Consider the following 26,236-nt stretch of genomic DNA (forward strand, 5'->3'; position numbering starts at 1 on the left):
CTCACTTACATAAAGTATCACTGTCTCTTTACAAATTTGCTTGGGCTTTCATTTCATCATTTATTTTAGTTCTCAACCTACCAAGCAGTCCTGCGATATTTACAACCTGCCAGGCACTTTTAAAGAGCACTTTACAAATATGAACTCAGTTGATGAAGGTACTTTCTTTATCCCACTTTACAAGTGAGGAACCTAGAGTGGGAGAGGCCGTGGTCCATGGCCACAGCCCTGGAAGCGGTGGGCCACGAGGCCAACCCAGGTGATTGGGTCCGAGTCTGTATTCCCACCCCCTGCGCTGTGCCACCACTCCGGTTATGTTGTACAAACCAACGCGTCTACTTTCCAACATCCCATCACATCCTCCTTACTCCATAGCATCCGCCCCAGTCAGGCCTCTCCCCACTGCTTCTCAGGGCCGGCCCTCTGTTGCCCTGTGTTCCTAGTGAGCTTTCAGATGAAATGATGAAAACCACATGGACCCTAGAACCTTCGCCGAATGCCCATTAGGTGCTTCTTGGTGTGTCAGAGATTCTACAGGTGCAATTTTTAATCCTCCCCAAACCTTTAGAGGTATTATCATCTCCATTCTATACACCTAGGCCCAAGCTCACCGCTCACATGACCTTCCCAAAGCCACACCATGAATACATGGAAGGCCAGACATTTGGGGTCATATCAGTCTGTCTCCTGAACTTGGGCTCTTTCTATAGAACCACATCAATCAGGAAACATACATGTTTCCTGTGGGAATTAGAGCCCATAAAAGTAGCATTCAACCCCCTTCTCCACACAGCACAAACTAGTTCAGAATCTCCGGACCAGAACAGAGGGTGCCCACAGGTGATCACGGGCGGATTTCAATCCACGGACATTTTGATTAATCCTCATTATGTGTGTGGCTTGTTGTTTTTTTGTTATTTTTTTTAAGAAAATTGAATTTGTCGTCGATATTTTAGAAATTAGGAAAATTCACACACATTTTTTTTAGATTTCTGGTTTCTCTTGCAAAGTCAGACAGATCTGTCAACACGCGTTGCTGTACATTCCTGCGAGGCAGAAATCAGCATACTTTCTCCAATTCATCACTTTGAGAGACACACACTCCCCCAGCCAAGCCTCTCTGGTCCCCAATTGCACAGTGTTTGGGTGTGTGACTGTGCCGTCCTAACTTAGACTCAGAAAGTGAGTAGCTTGGACGGACCGTTACTACCATTGCTGGAGCCCTTGATAAGACTATTCACGCGGGGAATCACTCCTTGCCGTTTTTTGGTTTCCGCCCACCATACCCCACCCCCCTCCGCTCCCCCGCCCATAACCTTTACATACAGTCCTAAGACCGTCGATGATTGCTATGAGCCGGAGCGAAGAAAACTGCCCATAAAACAAACAGAAGCAGTACCTTACCCGCTGAGGGTTAATGCCTGACACAGCCTCACTTGCTGCGGAGCCTTACCTGGGGTTGTTGCAGTGTCTCTCCTGGTACTTGACTCCTCCGCCACACGTCCGGGAGCAGTCTGACCACTTGGACCAGGAGGACCACTGGCCGTGGACGGGCTGGGGGCCGTGCTCCCCGAGCTTCACACACTGGCCTTGGCGACACCACTGTGGAAAGAACATGGGACATGTCTCCTGTCAGGGCCGCCTGGGGAAGGGCGAGGAGACGCACCCGCCGGCCCGTGGGCAGGGAAACCGAGTCTGTGGGCAGGGGGCATTCCTTCCCAGGCTGCGCTGTAGGAACAGCGGCTCAGTGTGCATTTCCCGTGTGCATTTTGAAAAGCTGACACTGCCCAGCCGGTGTGGCTCAGTGGTTGAGCGTCAACCTATGAACCAAGAGGTCACGGTTCGATTTCCCGTTGGGGCACATGCCCGGATTGCGGGCTCGATCCCTAGTGGGGGGAGGGGTGTGTGCAGGAGGCAGCTGATCAATGATTCTCTCTCATCATTGATGTTTCTATCTCTCCCTCTCCCTTCCTCTCTGAAATCAATAAAAAACATTAAAAAAAAACCCCCACAAATTGAAAAGCTGACGTCTAGAGAGAAGGGCCATCTGTCACCCATGAACTTTGTGAGCTGTGGAGGTGAAATGCTCAGACCAGATCACCCCCCCTACCCCCGATAGCCAAGGGAGTCAGAGCAGAAAAATGACAACAGAGCCTCCCTAGACTTTTAGGGACATCGCTGTGTAGGAACAGCTTGGCACATGAACTCACAGCGAGCCAGTTTTGAAGACATTAACAGAATTCACCCTTCTGATGGTTATCTCATCATAAAAGCGGATACAGCCATGCAAACATTTCTGTTTATTCCACCTATAGCGGTCTTAAAAACTGCACTTGTCTTAATAAAACTGAATAGCTTCCCCTGTGCGTTTAGATAACACCGTTTCGTGTGTATAAAAGGTCCTGACTTAAGACCCTTCCTTGGATGACTTGGAACTCTGAGGGCCTCTTACGACTTAGCTCTGGGTCTTCCGTTTGCCTGTGATGTGCGCTCCAGGGCGAGGATGGTTTTCTGCCCTAACCTTTCCTTTTAGTTTTCCTCTGTAACACAATCCAGGCGCTCCGGGTCCTCTCTGTCCTTGGGGGTTGCGTTAGCCTCTGGTGTGTGTGTGGGGGGTGCTTTTACCAGGAGCAAGTTCTGCATGACTTAGCGTAAGCGCACCCTTTTCCGAAAGCCTGTGCAGTCAGACCCGCAGGCCTGCGCCGGGTTCTGCCGAGCAGCGGGGGTTCGGTTACAGGATCACGGGGAGGTTTGACGTTCAAATGTTCACTTTGCCTCCACGATCCATTTGGCTGGTGGCTGTTTATTGTCTTGCTAGTGCACTTTGTCTAGGTCAAGATATTGCTTCCTGTCTTCAAATTCTTGCCATGAACTGATTAATTCTTCTGTTTATACTGTTTCTTTCCCTCGGATTAATTGCCATTTCAGGGTTTGCACGAAAGCCTAAAACACTGTTGAGGACTTTGGGGTCGGGGAGGAAGCAATCGGTCATTTGAGGATTCTATCGACCATAAGCGCCAATCTGAATCTTCCCTACTAAGAGTCCCCGAGCCCTCCTGGACAGAGCTCAGTGGCTGAGACAAAATAACAATAACAAACAGCCAACAACAGCAGCAGCTACCATTTATTAAGTGGCTTCTATGTACCCCAAATGGTGCAGGCAGGGGACGGAGGTGGACTTTAGATGCAGTATCTAATGTAATCCTCACAAAGTACTTAGGGGTTAATAACTATTTTCTGGATGAGAGAACTCCAGCAAAGAGATACTAACTAACTTGCCCAGAATCACACATCTGTCCAAGTAGCTACACAACTAGCTGAGACTGGATTTCAGCTCAGCAGCCAAAACTCCTGAACAGGACACACAGACTTCTCACCTCGGAGGCAAATTGCCCACCAATGTATCTGAACTCTGACCTAATTTCTATTTTGAAAATGTGTTTTTTAGTTCTGTTCCAACCCTTCAATCATTTCAACTTTCTTTTATTCCAGTATCGTAGTATTGACAGTCTCCTCCGGGTTCTTCATTTAGAAGAGGAGTCAGGAACATACAAGAATATATACCCATGCATGCACAATCCACCTGTATATATAAAATTCTACTAGTTCATATACCATGTGACTGTAAAACAGACACACATATAACTGTATCTATCCAAACAGATGTATGTCTAGCACTGCTTCTAATTTCAAATAGAATGGCCATAGCTGGGCAAACGTCTTTACTGATAGACAACAAGCACAAACCTTTCTTTCCTTGCACACAGATCTAGATAAAATAATGTGGCTTCCATATCCTCACCCATTTACTGAACATTCAGGGTAAAGCTGTCACTGAAGGGTGAGAGAGGGACTGGAGAAAGAGGGGGAAGGATTCAGTTGGGTTCCAGTTACAGAGGAATAAACAAAACATGGAGTAGCTGCTACTCTGCAAGATCCTTGAGATAAAGCATGAGTAAGACACAGCTTGGCCTCATGGAGTTTACAGACTAATAAATAGCCAGTTACATTCCCCCAGTGGAGGGAGACTCAGAGAACCATCAATATGAATGAGGAAGAATTATACTGAGTGAAACTTACCAGAATGCTTTCTACAGAGGGTGGCCTTACAATTAAGGGCTTTCCTCCAGTATATAGACCCATAGTGTGGTCTTTCAAAATAGTGGGTGGGGAAAGTGTTAGGACATCTGTTTTCTGACTCCTGGCTTGATGTGTCTCATGTTATCCCTGGAACTAGATCCCGGATATATGTATGTAACAAACCTTAACCTATGACATTATGCACTATTTTCCTCATTTATTATATCAGTATTTTCTTGTACATCCCTCTCACATATAATACTGTGGCTTTCTTAATGACAAAAATATCTATTAATCTTCAAGTTGAAGTTCTAAATTTTGATGCTTTAACAGTACAAATAAGTTGAGCAGAACCTGTATTTTCAATCATTCAATTAATTCATGGTTTTGTGTCATTCCAACCACTCCTGTGCATGCTTTCATGAGAATCCTTATTGGGATTGCGTAAGACAGGTGCATCTGATTAAAAATTGCATGTAATGCCTTCTTAAATGTCTATTTTCTTTAAAGTACAAAACAGTGAAAAACTGCCAGTCTTTTAAGACATTAGAAAAATGAATTAACTAATATCAGAAAGCCTTTTCTGACACATCTATTTTCAGGTGTGTCTATCCTTGCCTTTATTGTTACTCTGTCACTAAAAGTCTCTCTCTCATCTGACTGAAGAACTTCAATTCAAATCCCAGCATCCGCCTTGGTGCACCCACTCATTGTCATTGATTCTAAGAGCACACCAATCACCGGCAAGCTTCCTCTCCCATTCACATGGGCCTCGCTAGCAATTCTGTGCTTAAAGAATGTGTGCTTATAAAGAAAGCTAGAGTTGTTGGCTTCTGCTCAGGTCTCCTCACTAAACTAAATTTTTGAAGAGATAAAACTGAGTTTTACTCATCGGTGTATCCCCAGAGCTTTCTGTCTCTGATAGCTAGTAGTCAGGAAATTATTGTGGCATTGAATTCACTTTCAAGGACCAATTCTTTTATATGCAGGCTCGTGCTGCCTCGAGAGAGCCAAAAGCAGAGATAAACATCCTGTAACCTCATATGCTCTTTCATCAGTCATCGCTCCCTTATCTCGGCCTTTCAAAGGAACGCCCCAAATCTGGAGCATTTACTGAACTTCAAGTGCACCTCTCCCTCCAGATTCTACTGGGACAGGGGAAGAAAAATAGAAACTAATATGTGAGAGTTCTTCACTCAAAACACAAAAATCGCCCATCATCTTCCACAATGAAAGTGGTTCTTAGGGTTGAAGACACGGGCAAGCAAAAAGGACTTTCTGGTACAACACAGATGGAGACACAGCTTACCCTTCCGCAGGAGCCACTATGTGCTGGGCCTCCACTGGGCTTATCCCAGGCTCCACGCTGGTCCTGGGAAGTGCTTAACAGAGGCCTTGTATGGAGGGGCCATCTTTTCTTTGCTATCAAAGGGCTATCTGCTCCCTGAGGCCTTTCTATGCTGAATCAAGTTTAAAAGACAAAGAATATGCAATGAAACCTATCAGCTCATTGGAAAAGAAATATTTTGGCTCAAACCTCCAGCCGAAAATAAAAATAAAGGCCAAAAGCAACAACAACAAAATCTTAAACAATCAAGCCAACGGGGTTATGTTCGCATGGAGTTTTATAAGCTGCTAGCTAATGCTGGTTCATTTAGTGAGGAGTCAGAACACAGACACAGAGAGGCCTTCTATTCTGAAGTTGCTGCGCAAAGAGTTTGGGTTCTAGGCCCCATCAAGTTTCTAGAACAAAATCTAACAAGTATGCAGTTTACCATACTCAAGCCACAAACGGTCCCTTCCGCTGCAGGCATCAACTTCGTCTCACACCTGTGGCCCACTCGATGGCACCAAAGTGACTTGCAAATGTCCTGAAAGGAAAGGAGGACCTGGTAAGGGTGATGATTCAATAAAATAAAAAATCCAAAGTTTTCGTACACATATTATATTCAGAGGTGGCTGAAATGACACTTTATCCAGAAAGTGAAGGCAAGAGAAGTTGGTAGTAGCAAGGTAATCAGTAATATGTTCTAACAGATGAATTCCCTACACTACCCCTTCCCCCCCCCCCCCCTATTGAGGTATGTTTAGGAATGACTGGGAGCGAACAGTAGTTAATTTAGAGACCATTTGGCTGGAAGCTAAGAGGTCTGGTTTCTAATAACAACAGAAACAAAACAACAATATAACAACCAGTGAAGCAGAAGAGGCCAAGACTGGACTAAAGCCCGATTCCAATCCTTGTCTGGAAACTCCAGGTTGCATGCCCTGTGCACATGTGCTGGAAGGCTTGTATGCCCAGTTTCTTCCTCTGCCAAATAGTGATCATGTTAGCACGTGCCCCTGTAGGGTTCTTCTCAAGAATACAGGATGTAAATGATCACTGTCATTACCTTCATTATCTTTATAGTAATTGTCAAGCATTTAGACAGTTTCATTCTTGAAGTAGGTCTATGAAATACATAAACTCCCATGCTGTTCTGTAGTAGGCAGACTAAAGCCCCCCAACAATGACCACATCCTCCTAATCCCTGGAAACTGAGTATGTGAGGTCATATACCACAGAAGCATTAACGTTATAGAGAATTAAGGCGGCTCATCCATTGACCTTGAGATGGGGAGACTATCTTAAATTTTCTAGAAGGGTACAAGGTAATCACAAGGGTCCATTCAATGGGTAAGAGGAAGACAGAAGAGAACCCGGGAGATGAGAGTGGGAGGCAAACTTGGGGATGCTGCTGGCTCTGATGATAGAGGAAGGGGCCATGAGCCAAGGAATGTAGGAGGCCTCTCGAAGCTAGAGAAGGCAAGAACGTGGCTTTCTTCTAGAGCCTCCAGAAGGAACACAGCCCTGCCAACACCTGATCTTAGCCGAGAGAGATTCATGTCAGATGCCTGCCTGCAGGTCTGTAAGGAAATAAACGTGTGTTGTTTTAACTCATGACGATTATGGGAATTTATTGTGACAGCCATAGGAAACGAATCTTATTGCCTTTTAGTGGAAGACACTGAACCAGTTCATTATAAAAATTCATTTGGATGGGGAAACTGAGAAAGCTACTGATACATTCAAAGCCATGACGTCACACAGCTGGTAAGTGGTAAAGGCAAGACCCCAAATGGCCTGATCACTGCAGGCCCTTGATCACTGTTATGGACCGGGATTTACCATCAATGGATGGTAGAAAGCTCTCCCTTTTCCAGGCCTCCGCTGCCTGACGATAAAGAAAGGGGACTGAACCAGACTCCTTCCAGCTCACTCAGTTGAAGCTGCTCTTTGGAATGACGTCGCTAATAAAATGTCAAAATCACAAAACGCCAAAGTGATTTCATTTTATTTGCTACGTTCTATTGACTAAGGTAGAAGTGTGAACACATTCCTTTTGGGGGAAATATCAACCACCAGGTTGGAAACAAAATCATTTTTGTGGTCACTTGTCGTAGCCCTGAAAATTCAATTAAACAGGCACCCAATTCCCTGAGCATTCAGGTTAATATGGATTTCACGGTTAGAACATATAGCAAGGACATACTTAGAAATATTGCACAAAATAGTTTTCCACAGGACGAGAAAAGAAAACACAGGGGAAGCAGAGATGTGTGCAGTGAGTGTGCTATTGCAGACCATGAAATCCTACCCCCCGCTTCCCCAGAGAGATGGGCAGGCGATTCAGGACACCGATTGGAAACACCGCTGCCACCAGCAGCCAGACATGTGCCACACATGCCACTTCCAAACAGCTCAGAAGACACAACATGTTCCAATGGAAATGGACCTGCCATTGACATTAGGAGAAAGCATAGGGCAGCCTCCCAGCACCGTGAATCGGGTTCCTCATCTCTGTGCGCCACCATATCGTGTAATGCTGGGCCTGAGGAGGACAAGTTAATGTGGGAAAAGAACAGTATACAGCAAAATGGAAGAATGGCCTGGCTGGCATGGCTCAGTGGTTGAGCGTCGACCTATGAACCAGGAGGTTGAGGTTCAATTCCTGGTCAGGGCACATGCCCAGGTTGCGGTCTTGATCCCCAGTGTGGGGCGTGCAGGAGGCAGCCGATCAATGATTCTCTCTCATCATTGATGTTTCTATCTCTCGCTCCTTCTCCCTTCCTCTCTGAAATCAATAAAAATATTTTTTCAAAGCCATAAAAAACAGCCCTGACTGGTTTGGCTCAGTGGATAGAGCGTCGGCCTGCGGACTCAAGGGTCCCAGGTTCGATTCCAGTCAAGGGCATGTACCTTGGTTGCGGGCACGTCCCCAGTGGGGAGTGTGCAGGAGGCAGCTGATCGATGTTTCTCTCTCATCAATGTTTCTAACTCTCTCCCTTCCTCTCTGTAAAAAATCAATAAAATATATATATATTTTTAAAAAGCCATAAAAAACAAAATAATAAAAAAATGGAAGAATTGGATGTGACCAATGAAACCATGAAAGCCACCGTGAGAAAGGCTTTCAGGATTAAATTGTTTTCCTTCTTACAGCCAGGGGACAGCCATCACACAAACACACTCCCAGCGCCTATGTGGCAGCCACCGAGATGACCCAGGGCAGACAGAAGCAGACGCCAAGCCACAGGGCGAAGGGAAGGGGGCAGCCCGAGAAGACCAGGAAAATAAAGCCAAACACAAAAAACACAGGGATTCCAGAGCGAAGCCAGGCAGCTGCACGAACATGTTATTTCTTTTGTGGTGAAGCACAGAAGTCAAACGTAATTACAGCCGACTACATGCTCTGACGGCCGTGGGGTCCTCTGAGAAAGCTCCCTTTCAAAGTAAGCAGAAATGAGAGTTTGCATTTTTTTGCTCATTCTTCCCTCTTCCCCCCCTCCCCCCAGTATATTCGACTCACTTTTCCTTATCTGTAATTCCCTAGACTTAAGTCATAATTTAAGGGAAAGAGAAATAACCACAGAGACCGCGCGGTCTCCTGTTGCCTGGGTGTGACTTTTGAGGAGTCTCAATGCCATACATTCTGTCCTGTCGCTCCTTGGCCATGCTCCCCAGTTGTATTTCAAAGGCTTTAGACTCAAGTCTATCTAATGCCAAAGGCCAGTGGATGAGTGAGTGAGTGAGTGTGAGTGTGTGTGAGAGTGTGAGTGTGTTTAAAGTTTAAGATCATCTAATTCAGTAGCTCTCCCCCTGCTTCCCCCCGCCTTGAGCATGCATCTGACTCACTTAGAGCCCATGTTCAAACATAGACTTCCAGGCCTCACCCCAAAGTTTTTTATTTTCTGGGCCTGGATGAGACCTGAGCATTTGCATTTCTACCAAGTCCTAGGTCAGTGATGGCGAACCTTTTGAGCTCAGTGTGTCAGCATTTTGAAAAACCCTAACTTAACTCTGGTGTCGTGTCACCTATAGAAATGTTTTGATCTTTGCAACCATAGTAAAACAAAGACTTATATTTTTGATATTTGTTTTATGTATTTAAATGCCATTGAACAAAGAAAAATCAACCAAAAAAATGAGTTTGCGTGTCACCTCTGACACGCGTGTCACCTCTGGCACGTGTGTCACCTCTGACACACGTGTCATATGTTCGCCATCACTGTTCTAGGTGATGCTAATCTACTGCATCTGCTGGTTTGCGAGGACACTTTGAAAATGATATCTTATTTTTTTTCCTTTTTCTGTTGCTCCTAAACATTTTGCAAAACTGCCTTTCTAGGAGGTATTGAGGGAAAAAATAGGCAGCAAAGAGAAAAGGTCAGAAAAAGAACATAATAATAGGACAGTGAAGACCTGAACAGGAACGTCATCCTGCTCTTGTGTTGCTGGAGCTGGTCTGACCTGTTGAGATCAACAGGATGAACAGGAGACTGCTGTTCTGAAACCCCTCCTCCTGGCAGGCACCTCCTCATGATCCTCAGAGACGCAGCCATGGTCCAAGTTATAAGTAGGTTTGGGAATAATACCAAAACGTCAGCGGTCAGGGGAGAAATATTCCACATTCAGGACCCACTTACCAGCCCTACCTTCTCTACCTTACCCCCTAGTCATTGTCAATGATCTCTCTCTTAGTCAAATCTCCCTACCCCGCCAGGCATTCCTATCCCTGTGCCTTTCCTAATTTTATTCCATCCTTTAGTCTGGATTTCCATTTCCCTTTGCTCTGCTTCCTCAGAAAGACCATCACACTGAGATGCTATCTTTCAAAAGCATGGTGTGCTTTCAGAAAAAAAAAAAGGTCTAGGATTTAAGAATGGTTGTTTAAGCCCTGCACACTGTCTGACACAGAACAGGCACCCACAAATGTTTGCTGAATGTATGATCCTAAAGGAATGATTGTAATTTTAGAAACTTCCTTTATATTACTAAAGAAACTCTAACTCATTACCAATTGTGCATTTACTGAAGAGTAAGTGCTTTATACACATTTGAGTAATGAATAAGCTAGTGAATCCACTAAGAATGAAGTGACCAGGAGACAAAGTTAGCAAACAGTTTCAACAAAGTGAATGTCTATGCAATGTCTACTCTGCCAAATGCATCAACTTAATATGTAATTTGAAATAGTTATAAGTGTATTAATTTATACATATCAGATAGGTTCATGTATCATGGAGAACACACCAAAAAATTGTGAATGATGTATGTATAAAACTTCTCTAATAGTTATACATTTAAATTATATTAGAGAAATATGTAATCCCATATCAAAACTGTGACTTAATGGTTATTATTTCCTAGAACTGAACTTAGTGGTGGTGCTATTGGTAATGATGGTGCCGGTGGTATTGATGGTAATGGTAGTAAGAATGGTGGTGGTGATGTGGAGAAAGAGGAAGCAGAAAAGAGGAGCAATAGAAAGAAGAAGAGTAGGAACAGAGGAGGGAAAATTGGCTTTAAAATTCCATAATTTCTCTGCATCCAGACCTAGGATTTCCATGTTTCTCTTGTGGTACTAGGGATAAACCAACTTAAAAGTGAATCTACTTTTTAGTGATGTTGAGGTTGTCAGTGATGTAGTTTTTGACCAACTAGAACAATGTTCCTCCATTTGGACATCCTCTTTTTTGCTTTTCCCATCTACCTTTCTCACAAATGATGAATGAAAGGCTTGACACAAACATAGTAAGACTGCTCAAGATACACCTTGAACGTTTACATATCAAAGAGTTGGCTGCCATCAAGAGTTTTTGTATAATATAAAAGGCACATGTAGGCATTTTGGGTGGTGATTATTTCAAACATATCATATTAAAAGGGAATGTGAACATGATGATACCGAAAACAGAGATGAGCTGTAGGTAAAAGCTATGGTACCCAGATTTACTACTTGAGATAAAAATCTTCGTCTCCAGCAGAGGAATGCTCTTTCAAGGATGCAGTCAGATGGTATTAAAACCAGGCATGGTCTATGGGGGATAAGGCTGGATAATTCATTGATGGTAAAATTGCCACTTAATTTTCATGCCAAACAACTGACATCTTCGAGATAACCCAGACTCCAACCCTTGGCCTTAGCAAACTAAATGTTTAGACTTCGGTTAGGTACACAGACGCATGGCAGGATCTTAATGTAAGTTTCAAATCACAAGCGAACATACCTTCACAAAGCCAAGGCTGCACAACTTGGCTTTTGCTCCAAATTGCCACTTGCACTGTGTGTCGGCATCATAAATCTGTCCTGGGAGTTTGTCCGGATATTTATACTGTCCTGTTTGCTTGGGCTCATCCACCAGACACCCAGCCTGAGGTGTGCTGCAGGGACAACACAGCCTTGTCAATGACCTTGTTTATCTGTGATCTGCAACTTCAAATCATGCACCTCTGAATGCATTTGTGCAGAGAAAAATATAACATGGCCAAAGAAATAGGTATGTGCTTAAGGTTAAAATGCATATTTATTCCAAATATTGAGTTTTGTCCTGTTTAAGGTGAAATTTATACAGTCCAAAGGGTTTCATGTGGCACTGAAGTTATAGCCATCCAAGTGACCTGGCCTGGCCTGCAAAGAGATGGGCAAGGTCAACATATTAAAAGCCTTCCCCTGCCCTAACCAGTTTGGCTCAGTGGATAGAGCGTCGGCCTGCAGACTCAAGGGTCCCAGGTTCGATTCCAGTCTAGGGCATGTACCTTGGTTGCAGGCACATCCTCAGTGGGGAGTGTGCAGGAGGCAGCTGATTGATGTTTCTCTCTCATCGATGTTTCTAACTATCCCTCTCCTTTCCTCTCTGTAAAAAATCAATAAAATATATTAAAAAATAAAAAGCCTTCCCCAACAGTCTTGCTCAATAATATTCAACAGATTTTTATTGTGTGCCTACTCTGTGGACAGCGTAGGCTGAGCACTAAGGGAGCAGAATAAACTAAACACACAGAGAGTGCCCATGTTCATGGAGTTTAAAGTGATGATATATTTTTTATAGATAATGGGGAAGTCATCAAAGATGTATTTTACCTCAGATGATATTTACAAGTAAAAAGTGAACCAGGTTTTTGAAAGAAATCAAAAGAAAGGACACATGGGCATAAGGCAGAGCAATGTCCCTGAGGCATGTTCAACTGGGACGAGCTGTCTTGATGGCATGGTTATTCTTAGAAATCACCTTATCTCCACTGACTTAATGAAACTATGATATCAGTGAGAGGTAAAACAGCATGGTGGCTAAGTGTGACCTTGGAGTCAGACAGATGGGGGTCCTGGTCAGCCATGCAACTCTTGGACATCTCCTTTATCACAAGGACTCCCATAAACATCGTCTCACAGATCAAACAAGAAAAAGGAAAGCGCTTAGCACAGCATAGTTAAGTGTTCAAAGTTAGCAGCTGCTGCCGTTATTATCATCCAAAAGCATTTAACTGTTTCACATAGATAATGGAAATCCTATCTACAGGGTGGGGCAAAAGTAGGTTATAGTTGCGAATACCCCAAACAGAGTTTATTCTTGTATTATTATTAATTATTGTATTACTTTTCATATAAGCAACTATAAGCTTTCTTTTGCCCCCCCCCTGTATATTAAGTTGACCTTGATGTATAATATCTATTCTCACATGAGGTAGAAAAGATAATTTCAGGCACCAAATCATAAACTTAAGACTAAAAAGAAAATCTATGTGACAAAGCTTATTGTGAGCCAAAGGTTTGTCAATTTCTCGCTATCTTTTGGGATGGCATTTGTTAGACATCAGCATTTAATCAGCTTTGCCTGTGCTGTATCTATTGCTAAACCTATAAACATTTGTAAATAATATGCAGTGGTACAGGTAAAAAAAGTGCGGTAGTCTCCCCATTTCTTCGAGATGTGTTCCAAGACTTCCAGTGGATGCCGGAAAACAGGGATAGTACTGAAAAACCATAGTATACCAGTACATGTATACTATGCTTTTTCCTATACATATGTACATATGATAAAGTTTATACAATAGGCACCATAGAGATTAACAATAACTAGTAATAAAAATAGAACACCTATAACAATATTTTATAATAAAAGTTATGTGAATGTGAACTCTAACATTCTCTGGTAGCTGATGATGACTAAGACAGCTACTAAATAATGAAGGGGTAGGTAGTGTATATGGTGTGAAATGCTGGACATAGGGATGATTCACATCCCTAGTGGGAGGGAGTGGATTCCATCACATTACTCAGAATGAGGAGCAATTTAAAATTTCTAAATTGTTTATTTCTGGAATTTTTCATTTATTATTTTTGGACTATGATTGAACATACGTATCTAAAACCACAGAGAAGGGGAGACTACTGCATCAATATCAGTTCCCAAAGAAATGTTTAGTTTCCCTAACATCTGGTCAAAGGGAGATGGGATTAGAACCTGAGGGTTCTTAGAGTCAACATAGATTAATAAGATATAGCTACATGCATATAACTATATAGTGCTGTTACAATGGTCAAATAGTCAAATATATATTATTGCTAAATAAAATTAAAGGAAACTTCAGAGAGTTTCAACTTTGGGTTCATCATTTAATATGAATCAAGTAGTGCTACCTTTGTAATTCACACTTTAGTAATGTAATATAAGAGTTCTTAGTTAGAAAATAAATTTTACATAGCTATCACCCCTTTGGATATCGTTTGGACATAGAATTAGCTCTCAACCATTCCAAACAAAATAGCCAATCAAGGCAATCTCCATTCATTAATATCATGCACACCATTTTAGTGTGTTGTAATACTCTTACAACCAAATTGATTAGTCAGATTAAAATAGTCACAGTGAAAAGCCCATACATCTAGCAATCTCTGGAGGTCATAAGAAGAATAGTTATAAGCACAGATCTTGGATTCCTATTAGACTAAGTGTGGGTCTTATGTCTGTAACTTAGCAGACGCAGAACCTTAGGCAACACAATTATCCTCCATTTCCTCCGCTCTAGAATGAGGACATAGTAGGATTGCTGTGAGGACTGGATGAGGCATCATGTGGAGAGCATATAGTACAGTATTAGGCCTTTAATCTGTTTTTTCAACAATGACAATGTCATCATCATCATCACCACCACCATCATCATCATCAGAATGTGTCAGCCTTTCTGTTCATTGGGGGGAGGGGTCAGAAGATACTCCCACTGCACATTTGTTGTCACACTTCTTGAACACTGTTCGTTGGCACCGCTCCAAACCTGGGAGGAGCCCTGCTTTGGCCTGTCTTACCTAAGGAATTTCTTGAGATATTGCCGGCTGCATGAAGACCATGAAAATACCCCATTGTTTCCGGTGAGTGTGGGAGACATGATATTGCCTTCAGCCTTCCTGCAGGGGTTGCCTTCTCCATCGTGAACCATGCCGAAGCTGAAGCAAACAACAAAGCCTTCTGTGAACAACCACGTCCATGATTATAATCAGCGGAGAAAAATGGTGCCCTAAGAATCAAGGAGCCCAAGGGAGAGAGAGTGATCAAGGTTATAAGAAAAGCCCAGCCCGTGTTGCTCAGTGTTGAGCACCAATCTATAAACTAGGAGGTCATAGTTCAATTCCTGGTCAAGGCACACGCCTGTGTTGTGGGCTCGATCCCCAGTGTGGGGAGTGCAGGAGGTAGCCGATCAATGATTCTCTCTCATCACTGACGTTTTTTTCTCTCTCTCTCCCTCTTCCTTCCCCTCTGAAATCAATAAAAATATATTTAAAAAGAAAAGATTATAAGAAGATGGAAATACAAAAATTAATTACTACATAAAGTGTTGTGAAATTCTTGGAGAAAATTTTAAAGAATGCTGACAGCTTTGTTATAGTATGTCTTGGCCGCAAAAAAATTAAAGAATGGTATGCCTGCTACGTATTTTAAGGGGGAAAATTTTTTGGTCAAGATTTTTTAAGCTAAACTGAAGTGAAGAGGGAGTCAAATTATTTTTTTATTTAAATAGCAAAATTTCTTGCCATCAACTGTGGAACTTTGGTAAGAAAGTTTAGCGTGAGTAGGAGGTAGGTACAGAGAGAAGCTGATGGAAAGCTGTGGGCTGTTCATGCATACAGCTAGTGTGACACAAACTTGTAATGGTGACCCATTTATTAGCTGAAATCGTAAACTCTGGTCATAATTAAATAAACTTCTTTACTTATTAGTGGTTGAACCCGTCTATTGAAGGCATATAAAAGACTTCTTTTGAGTGCATTTTATGAGAAAACTTTGATTTGTCCCATTTTACACAGAAGGTTATAGCAATTACAGAGTAAAAATAATTTTAGGTGGTTTACTCCCTATAAATCATGCACATTACACCTACATGGTTCCTAAATCTCCTGACTGGGAGAATAAATGTGACAGTGATGTACAAACCCATGTGTAATACACACGCCACAAAGCGCTTACTTCAGGCCATAGTAAAGTGGTAGAGGACAGGAGAATAACTGTCTTTAATCATCTCTAAAAAACTCAGTGCACCAGGAAGCTTTTTGTGGTTCTTCTAGAGAGGCAGTTAATAGACAGATATCAACTTTATCATTAACTTAGATTGTTCTTAACCTAATTATTTAAAGGAGCATAATTTGGCCCTAGCTGGTTTGGCTCAGTGGGTAGAGCACCAGCCTGCGGACTGAAGGGTCCCAGGTTTGACTCCCGTCAAGGGCACATGCCTGGGTTGTGGGCTCGATCCCCAGTAAGGGGGTTTGCAGGGGGAAGCCGATTGATGGTCCTCTCTCATCATTGATGTTTTTCTCTCTCTCTCCCTCTTCCTTCCTCTTTGAAATTGATAAAAATATATTAAAAAGTAAAGCAAAACAAAAATATCTAAAGGAGCATAATTTTCCTCTGAAAAAAAAGTATTTTTATGAAGCAGATAGGATTCCTGTGGAAATAAACACGTTTTTCCAATATAATCTTATTTATGTAGTTATCCTTTGAAGGTAGCCTCTATAAGATAACATATTACAATGTAATGTAAATAGATAATTATGTTACAACCATAAGTGGGATTCATGTCTAAAATTAGCCATTTTTCTAACATTCCTCTCAATTGACCAGGCAGGTAACCCCAGATGGCTGTGCACTGTGACAGAATCCGGGAATGCCCCCGCTCTTTATAGGTGGCAGATTCACAGATAGTTTTTGTCTTTGTTTTGTTTTGTTTTGTTACAAATAGGTATTATTTCTTCAACAAACACTCAGAGAAAGCATTTTCTCTTACTCAGCTTTGCCCAATTCAACTCTTCTTTATACTGAACCAGGAGACTAAGGGAGTTAGTCTGGGAGACACTCCTTTCTAAACGTATTTGTGAAAGTCAAAACCAGAAGGAAATTCATATATCAAAACCAGAGGAAAGGGTAAAAATCAGACAGATGGGAATGGGTGAGGAGAGATGAAAGTCTTTAAAGTGGAAATGGTAATTAAATTAGCATTTCACTGGAGTTTTATGAACATAAAAAAATCAAGTTTGAATTGAATTTTGAACTTTAAAATGTTAACTTTTCTAATTTATTTTGATTTAACAGCATTTTAGAGAATAATATACATTTTCCTTAGCACATGTCAAAAGGCATATCAAAATCTCATGAAATGTCTGTTTCAAAATTTACCCCTATAAGGCTTATGTTTTTTAGAACGTGAGTATGTATATTTTATTTTATATCTGTTCTTTCTTCTAATTCTGACCATTCTCTCCTCACCCCACCTGGAGAATGTCTTTGTTTTTCCTTAATAAAATGTTGGATTTCAATTGTGGTTACTTTAACTTATAACCAAGAATGAGTCAAGTTTTTAATGGCCAGTATTTTGAAAAGTGAGAGACCTGTTAATTTGGACTTCGAGTTGGTGAAACAAATTTAGATATACATTTGACATTCACAGATATTTTATTTCCTGCGCTGTACAAAGGAGTCTTATGCCTAATGGGAATTTTTGCACCACCGCCATTCATGGTAAAATTGGTTTATTCATATCTTGCTATGAAAGCAGTTGTGTATATACATAAAATTCTAGGAAACTATTAGATAACGGTATCGTCAAGATTCAAATTTCCTAGAGATAATAAATTTAGCTCATGAGAGACTAACACCAAAATATCAAATATAAATTATAGTTGTGGAATAGATGACATTTGCTTTTATTTTTAAGTCAGAAATTAATTGGATGTTCTGAAAATGAGCATTCAATATAAATGTCAAATATAAGGCACACATACACACACACATACACAAGCCTAAACTCATACATCCAAAGAGTTTGCCCTTGAAATAGTCACTTTGCAAAGCAATATGCTTATCCCAATGTAGATGCTGTTGCTCAAATAATGTTTAAAAATTCTCTGTAGAATTTTATCCACACCAGATCATATGCCTTGTAAAATACATCCATCTCATTTTTCTTAGGTTTCTGATTCCTCATTCCTAACTATATTCTCACAAAAGTGCCTGCAATGATGCCAACTAAAAGAATATCTAGAAAATGCATCAGAAGTTTTTAAACAATTAACATGCCATTACTTTGGAGAATTTACATGTCTCTATCATTATTTCCTTATTATAATAAACTCAAAGTATCTTCAGTAAAACATGAAAGAATATAAACAAATGCCTAAGTTGCCAGAGGATTTATTAGACAACCTGAAGTTGATTTTTGCAGAATGCAATGCGGTTACTAAATGCTGTTGTTTAAAAAGCGCAACATCCACAAGGGCCTTTATTGAGCCCTTCATCCAGTCAGACAGTATTCTAAGCTTTACACACACTTATCCTACGTACTCTACTTATATCAATAATAATCATTAGGGGAATGTCAATGAATCACCGTTTCCATATAAAGTCACTTACTTGTGCCCTGACTCATGAGCGATGGTGAAGGCCAGACCAAGCCCCGTGTCCTCATTGATGGTACAACTTCGGTACTTACTGCACATTCCACTGATGGGGGCAAACCCTATTGAAAGATCAATTTCAAATGTTAGTCCAAAGGGAACACACCATACAGATACCTCATCATCTCTTATGTGCTCCAAATGTTCTGCATAGTTTTAGTTTAATGAATTCATTAATTTGTGGGGGGGTTTTTGTTTGTTTTTGTGGGGTTTTTTTGCAGGAAAACACTAATATGGTTCTCTCTCCTGTCCAAACACATGAATGTAGTGTTTAATATTTTATTTCTTCTAAAGATATTATCATCAATTGATTCTCCTAACAACACTTTGAAGTTGAATATTGTAATTCTCATTTTATATATAGGACAGTGAGTCACAGAACATTTATATGCCTTATCTAAGTTTACTATTTGGGTCAGAGGAGCTGATGAAATGATCGCTAAACCAATGCAAAATGCTCAGTTCACAGTAGTATTTGCATCAAAGCTCAAGGTTTGTTTTCTAAGAGAACACACATTCTGGTCTATTTCTAAAGCATATAACATGAAAATGCCTAAACAATGTGAATAGGTTAAATTCATTTTTCTCCTGTTCACTATAATGTGATCAATATTCCTGTTTCCAAAAACTAGTTCCTTCTGAGAACAGTTATAAAATCATTCCAGCCAGTCCTTGATTGTATCTTAAACTACACGATTTTGGTTTCTCCCAAGTTTTGAGTCCTCATAACCAGTAGAGCAGGGCTACGTACCCAGTTAGTGTTAAACGCACACTTGTGAATGGACTGCGCCCACCTTACAGTCAGGGTGTGAGATCACCGGGGACCTAATGCACAGGCATGCATCGTGGATGGCACCATCGCCGCCACCACCATCACCATCAATATTGATCTAGATGACCATCAATTCATTAAACAAACTGTTGAATCCCTACTATATGCAATAGAATACACTAGAAAACACAGTACAGATGTAGAAGCTTTAGTGCTCACTGTCTTGTACAAATATAGGAGGTCTGAGTCCTTCAAGGCTCAACTAACTTCCTAAAGGACACACTGCCACCAAGGAGCACAGTTCAGTACCATGGAGACCAATCACATTCTCTTCAGCCACCCCGCTCTGCAGTCATGATGCTTATGGAATAAACCACGGCTTCTCTAGTTAAATAATTCATCTCATGCCTCAATGAGCCTCCATAGAGTTAAAAAGAAAAACAGAGAAAGGAATAAAGTAAGTGGGCTCGCCCTTCTGGACTGAGCTCAGTTGAATAGAACAATACTCACAAGAGGGTACTGTGAGGACACTCCACCATTTAAGTATGAGGTCTCCTTATTAATGATCATAAGGGCCACCCACCCAATAGAAAGATTCCATACTGTGTTTTCAGCTACCAGGGGTGTGTGGAAAGCATCTGTTCATACCATACCTAAAGTGTCACATGGTTCATTCTTCCAGGAACAAATGTCAAATCCCGTGAGTAAGATGGCATGGTCATGCCTCTTGCCATTCTTTCCAATGAGGGCAGACTGCCACTGACAAAAACTATTCAAAGACTGGTCTGCATGATGGTTGATCAATAATCCTCCCTATGGGAAACCCACACAAATCAGAGTGTGAATTTGTCACAGAGATGAGAACGTTGAATCATTCCATTTCTACAGGCAAACACAGAAACAGAATGTTTCTAGGGAGAAAGGTCAGTAGAGGAAAAAACTTGAGCTAAGGTTGGTGACAATTGGTTAAAAAAAAAAAAAGAAGAAGAAAAATGCCTAAAATCTACTTCAGGTAAATGCTCACAATATTTAAAGTAACTACAGAGTTTCAGTAGTGTAGTTTATGGTCAATTATATTTCTACAACAAGGAACCTGACATTGGTTAGCAACATCCTTGTTCATCTCTTGCTGGTTCCATCTTTACAAAAGTATTAAAACTTTTAGAATATAATTGTAAATTAATGGTGATAAAGTTCAATGCCTCGTCAATAGAGTATGAGAAATGTAGTTGAGTATAGCTCAGTTACTCCTATATCAACATTTCCAAGAAAGGGCTTGGCATATCAGAGATTACCATCAATCAACCAACCAACCAACCGACCAACCAGTCAAATGGAAGCTCATTGAAAGAATGCAGAAACAAATAATTACAAGGTTCTAAAGGGTAAGATAGAATCTACCCTTAAAATACTTTTTTTTTTTGCCTGGCTGGCGTGGCTCAGTGGTTGAGCATTGACCCATGAACCAAGAGGTCCCTGGTTAGGTTCCTGGTCAGGGCATATGCCCGTTTCAGCCTCGATCCCCAGTAGGGAGTGTGCAGGAGGCAGCCGATGGATGTGTTTCTCTCTTTATCTCTCTTCTTCTCTCTCTAAAAGTCAATAAAAATGTATTTTTTAAAAATAATAATTTTTAATCGAAATGTTTGTTTAAATTATTGACTTGAGTCAATTTGAGGGTTCTTAGAGATATTCAGTTCTGAGTGAATTAGGATGCTGGGGTTTCAACGTCCTTGGGGTAGGTGTAAGTGGAAGGTTAAAGACAAATTGTCTCTCAAACAGCACACACCATTTCTTCCTTCCTAAAATTCCAAGAATCATTTGACAAGTTGTTAACCTCTGTAGCTCTACACACCTGGGCAATTAGATTTATTTTCCTTTTGTCTCTGACTCCCTGCCTTCCATGTTCAATATTGGGGCTATAGATAAAGATAAAAAGCCACAGGAGACTTTAAAAATAGTCTGTTTAATTGGTAATCCCCAGCTGAGAAAAATACAGCTTTAACATCAAAATACTACAAGGCAGTGAGAGTCGTGCGATTTAACACTTGATTATGTGTTCTGATTGTATAATTTACCCCATGCCTTTCCCTTGTACCTCACTGTAATCAATCAGGGCAGCTACATGTTCCTTGTTTATTCTCTGTAGTACCCAAGATGGTGCTGCGGAGACAGTAGGTTTACTACAAAAATTTCCTGATGACTTATTTACCAAATATCCTTTTGCATATACCTGCTATTACCCAGTCTATCCAACTTGCAAAATCCAATTTACCCTTAAATCTATTACCAAATGCACCTTCCTTATGAAGCCTGCGTAATATTTATATTTTTGTATAAAATGTAAAATTTATATTTTACATTTGTATTCATATTATATATGCATATTTAATCATATTTTGTGTCATTATATATATGCATATATATTATACATATATATATGCAGATAATTATTTTGTGATGTTTTAGTTATTTGACTGTACAACCCTATTAGACTATACTTTCCTTGAGAGTAGGATCAGCATAGTTTCAAATTCAAATTTCTAATGACCAGTAAGCACAAGATTGGCACACGGCAGATACTTAATAAGTGTATCCTGAGTGAAGAAATAAATGAAGTTTGCCACTTACAGGCTCTTGTTCCAGAAGAATGAGGCTCACCACAACAATGTTTATATCACTTCCGATGGTCCCGTCTTTAAATAGGCTGGACACCTGTTGGAACATGCAAAGTCAAAAACAAAATCTGAAACTTTCCAGAACTGAGGTGGTGGAAAACCAATTAGTAATATTTATATGTATAAAGGCTTTAGTTTTACCAAATATATGTACAATGAAGCCAATTTCAACACTTTTTTTTTTCTCTCTCAAGAAAAACACACGGCTGCATCCCCCAGTCAACCCCTAGCGGGGAGTCTCTGCTTTCTGGCTGCCGTCGAGAGCCAGGAGGGCTGGCGTCCGACAGCCCCCCTTACCATGTTCATGACCGTGAGGATGTACGTGGTGACGTTCGCCTGGCCGTGCTTTTCCACCATTTTCTTGTCTGCTACCACCAGGGTTTCCACGTTTAGGCCCTTTTGTGACTTCCCAGCTGATCTTCTGGGTCTCCCTGTGCTCCCGTATTCATCCAACCTGAGATAGGTGTCCCCTGTGGGAGGCTTGGGGGCATCTACAATGACAGGAGAGCATTTGGAAGGGATATCAGTACAGAGCCCTTGGTAGTACAGAGATGGGCAGACACCTATACCAGGGGAGGAGGACTCTGTAACCAACACCTCACTCATCTATGATGCCGCCAGTGCCTGTCCTGAGGCTCTGCACCAAGTTTGTGGTCAAGAGCGATTCATTCACTTGTATGCACATATGCATAACCCATGGACACAGACAACAGAGTGGTGAAGACCCGGGGGGCGGGGAGTGGGGGGCTAGAAATGGTCAATGGTGGGGGGTGGGAGGAAAGAGACATATGTAATACTCCAACAATAAAAATTTAAATTAAAAAAATAAAAGAAAATAAAATCTTCGTCTAGTAAGTAAAAAGAAAAAGATTCATTCAATGGAAGTTTGGATGGATGGATGGATGGATGGATGGATAGGTGGGTAGATGGATGGATTCAATAAATGAAAATGCTCTAACGAGTAAAAGAAAAGATACAATTCTAGGGGGTCAAGAAAAATCAATTTTGTGAGCATAGTCTTTAAAAACAGAAAGTGCTCATTTTATTTTAGTGTTTAAAAACTGCAGAAATAGGTATCATTCTTTGCATATGAATTCATGACACTTAATATATTACTTTCTAAATAAACTTAGAAATGTATATCCTGTAGAATACTGCCCATGTCTTATAGTCTGTTTCATCAACATGAACTTTAATGTCGCACAAAATAAATGGTCAAATCAGGTCTCTTGCCTGATATTGACCTAGTTATAGAGGAACAGCAGGGTCAGGTTGATGTTTCAAAGTATAAATATTTTGTAACAGGGAAAGCATGGACACCACTTCAACAGAATGGATGCTGGCCTTTGCGCGGAGCCCTGAATGGGCCTGTTGGGCCAGGCATGGCCCCTGTAGTCCCAGGGTGGCCGGGACAGTCACTATGTAAACGAATATGGAATTATTTTAGTGCTTTAACAACTGGTATAGTTACAATAGTGACGTCCTCTCTCCACAGCGTGAAATTAAAGGAACAAACCAGTTAGAGGCAGATTTAAAAACTCAGGTTGGCCATGTTGATGGGTGACCTTGAGTTTAATTCTCATCTCTCACTGCCACTGTGAATATCATTATAATGATCAATACGACTATTACTGTAGACCCATGCCAAAGAGATGTCTCTAAAAGAAAGTGTGTCCGTACCACTCCAAATGCAGAAACCCATTAAAATGGTAAAAACATGACCTTTCATTCTAGCTCCCAATCAAGACCTCAGCCATCGGAGCTCCCTTCTCCAGGGGTGGGACCATCACCTGGCTGCCTGTCCAGCTACTTGCCTTTGAAATGTGGTGACAATGGAGGAAGTCAATGTTAAGTTTAATTTAATGTAAAGTTGTATTTAAAAAGCAATACTTGATTCAGTAATTAAAAAGCTTAAGCATGTGTGGAACAACTTGAATATGTAAATCTACTTTTTTAACCTTAAAGGTTATGAAACCTAAATATAGGTTGTTTCTGATGAGAGTTTATCATCTCACTTGAAACTGTGCTCTCAGTGCAAACTGAATACTAGATTTCCAAAACTTAACACTTAAAAGTGTAGTTTGTTACATTGATGGCATATTAACATGATATTTTGTGTATATTGGGTTAAATGAAATATATTTTTAAATCTATATTATCAACATTAATTTAGCCATTTTTAAATTTAAAAAATGTGCCTCTTAGGACATTTAAAATTACATTTGGGGCTGGCCTTATATTTCTACTGGCACTGCTGGTCTAGAACATGCAGAAGGCTGTGCCTGGGTCAACAAACATGGCCACAGGTCCAGCAAATTCCACTCAGGTGCCAATGTTCTTATTTCCTGGGAAGTTTCTCCTTCAAATCTTCAAAAGGAACACCCACCACCCCTGAAGATTCACCTCTGGTTTCTTTAGTTATTGGAAGACTGGGTGCTTTTCTCATGAGCACAGAGATAACAGTGAAGCCTGTGACTAAAATGTAGGAGATGCTAAAAGAATGACAAAAAAAGCATATAAAAATCTTTCCTAGTTTATCCGAGAAAAATTGAGAACTGATCACCTAGTGTTTGCCTGGCAGGGTGACGTCTGCTCCATCCCCAAGACTAAATTCTGGGGGCGCTCAGTGTAACCCAACTTAATCTGCAAAGTCAGCACACCCAATGGCACTCAACAAAGCCTATCGAGCGCCCACATAAGAACAGAACAAGAAAAAGTTTCCTTACATACATTTCTTGCGCCGTCCACAAAAATGCTGCTTTTGCGACCTTCGATGGTGGTGCTCTCTTTCTTGACTCTGGTACGTGTGCGGAGTATGACTGAGGGTATGACCAGGATAAATCTGGCTGGAGCCTGGGTAGCCATGGTAACGCTGGACCGTTTCCTCGGCGGTCCTTTTGTACAGTACGTGAGGATGGTGGCCTGCAGGTGAGCTGTAGTTGTGTTCCTGGGCCAGTAGCTGAGGTAATGGCGAGATGAGGAATTCATTTTTTCGTGTCCTTATTAGACCTGACTGAAAAGCCAAATACAAAGAAAACATCAATGATTCCAGGCATGCCTGTCTTATGTGTTGATTTTCAGCAACTGCTTACTGGCTGCTTCCTGTGGTGCAGGCACTGTGCTAAACGCATGCACGTATCTTCTCATTTCACTTGCAGCTCTTATCACTCCCATTTTCCAGATGAGGAAACCGAGGCTAAGATAGTAAGTGGGAAAGCTAATACTGGCACTATGGGAAAGGAAGAATAATTTTCCCTCTTTCCTTCCAGGTTCTTGGCTGAGAACCCCCCTGTAATAAAAAAACAAATTAACAGGAGAAAAACAAACAGATGTTTAATGACATGTATACCTTCCTCTCTACATGGGAGAGACTCAGGAGAACCGAGTAACTCCTGGAATTGGCCAAGCCACTACCTTAAGTCTGTTTTATTACCCGCGTATCTCAGCCAAGAACCCAGAAGGTGTGAAAAGTTGGCATAGTAGAGCCAGCAGTCAGCCCAGAGGAACCGCTTGCATGTCTTGCTCCTTGGACCTTCGGAAAGTTTGAAGTGGACAACATAACCTCTGGACTGAGCCGAAGCCACATTGTCTTAGACGACATAAGTGTTTGCAAAACTAACAGGAAAGCAGACATCCTGACCACAAGCACTGTGATTGGGGGCTCTCTGAAGATAGAATCAGCAATCAGCACGTATAGCTAAACAGTGACTCCACTTGTTAGCACCAGTAGAAATCGTTCCTTCATTCACGCGAACATTTCCCTTGCATGTCTCACAAAACCCCTTGTCCTCACCCTGTAATCAGGGCACAGCTTGGGTTTCTGCCTGAATCTGTGCCCCGAGACTGCAATTCTGTGAAATTAAATAAACACCTGTGGCCTCTCACTTTGGCTTTTTATTTCTTAGGTGAATAAGGGATAAAGAGAAAATGACTTTTCCTCCCCTACACACGCGTAAGGGAGTTTGCACACACTTCTTTCACTGCGATCTTCTCCCTCCAACTGGCTTGGCTCATCGCTTATGTCTCAGCTTAAATACTCAGGACCCTGTTTAAAACTACCCTCCCCCACGTCCAAGTGACTCAGGCCATGGACTACGTGCTTTAGTCTATCTTCAGTGAAGGAAACAAAAGGCACCTTCTCCCACACCTCTAAGGTACAGTTTCAACGTACGCACTTAACGGTGTGTGCCACACATTTATAGGTAATAAATATTGATTGGCTGCTAATATTTGTTGGATAAGCGAATTAAAGAAACTCAGCGTGCAGGGGACCCTAAGGGGGGCCAGCACCCCCTCCCTTCACAGATGGAGAAACCAGAGCAGGGGAATGCCATGTTCAAATTCATAGAAACCATGAGCTCTGCCCAAGTCACAGGTGGGAAGCCAGAGTTTGAATCAGTCCCTTCTTTAAACTCGCAGCTACCCCGTGAGCCAACCTCCGCTGA

General features: G+C 41.4%; 1 protein-coding gene across 3 annotated transcripts in view; it reads right to left on the reverse strand.

The window, feature by feature from the left end:
• The window catches only part of ADAMTS18 (ADAM metallopeptidase with thrombospondin type 1 motif 18), a gene marked incomplete at both ends in the record, with an annotated part of 125,795 nt that overhangs the window by 39,468 nt on the left and 60,091 nt on the right, over positions 1-26,236 (reverse strand). For 2 of the 3 annotated variants that reach the window (XM_081108707.1, XM_081108706.1), the window contains 9 exons: positions 1,454-1,602; positions 5,856-5,951; positions 11,632-11,785; positions 14,709-14,846; positions 18,301-18,406; positions 19,770-19,929; positions 21,745-21,828; positions 22,089-22,282; positions 24,522-24,804. In XM_081108707.1, the coding sequence (XP_080964833.1) occupies positions 1,454-1,602; positions 5,856-5,951; positions 11,632-11,785; positions 14,709-14,846; positions 18,301-18,406; positions 19,770-19,929; positions 21,745-21,828; positions 22,089-22,282; positions 24,522-24,804 (1,364 nt within the window). Of the gene's footprint in view, positions 1-1,453; positions 1,603-5,855; positions 5,952-11,631; positions 11,786-14,708; positions 14,847-18,300; positions 18,407-19,769; positions 19,930-21,744; positions 21,829-22,088; positions 22,283-24,517; positions 24,805-26,236 lie in introns of those variants that run through there. The other variant, XM_081108708.1, reaches the window with a different exon arrangement.

The sequence above is a fragment of the Myotis nattereri genome (assembly GCF_964212035.1).
Source record: "Myotis nattereri genome assembly, chromosome: 15".
NCBI classification, from domain to species: Eukaryota; Metazoa; Chordata; class Mammalia; order Chiroptera; family Vespertilionidae; genus Myotis; species Myotis nattereri.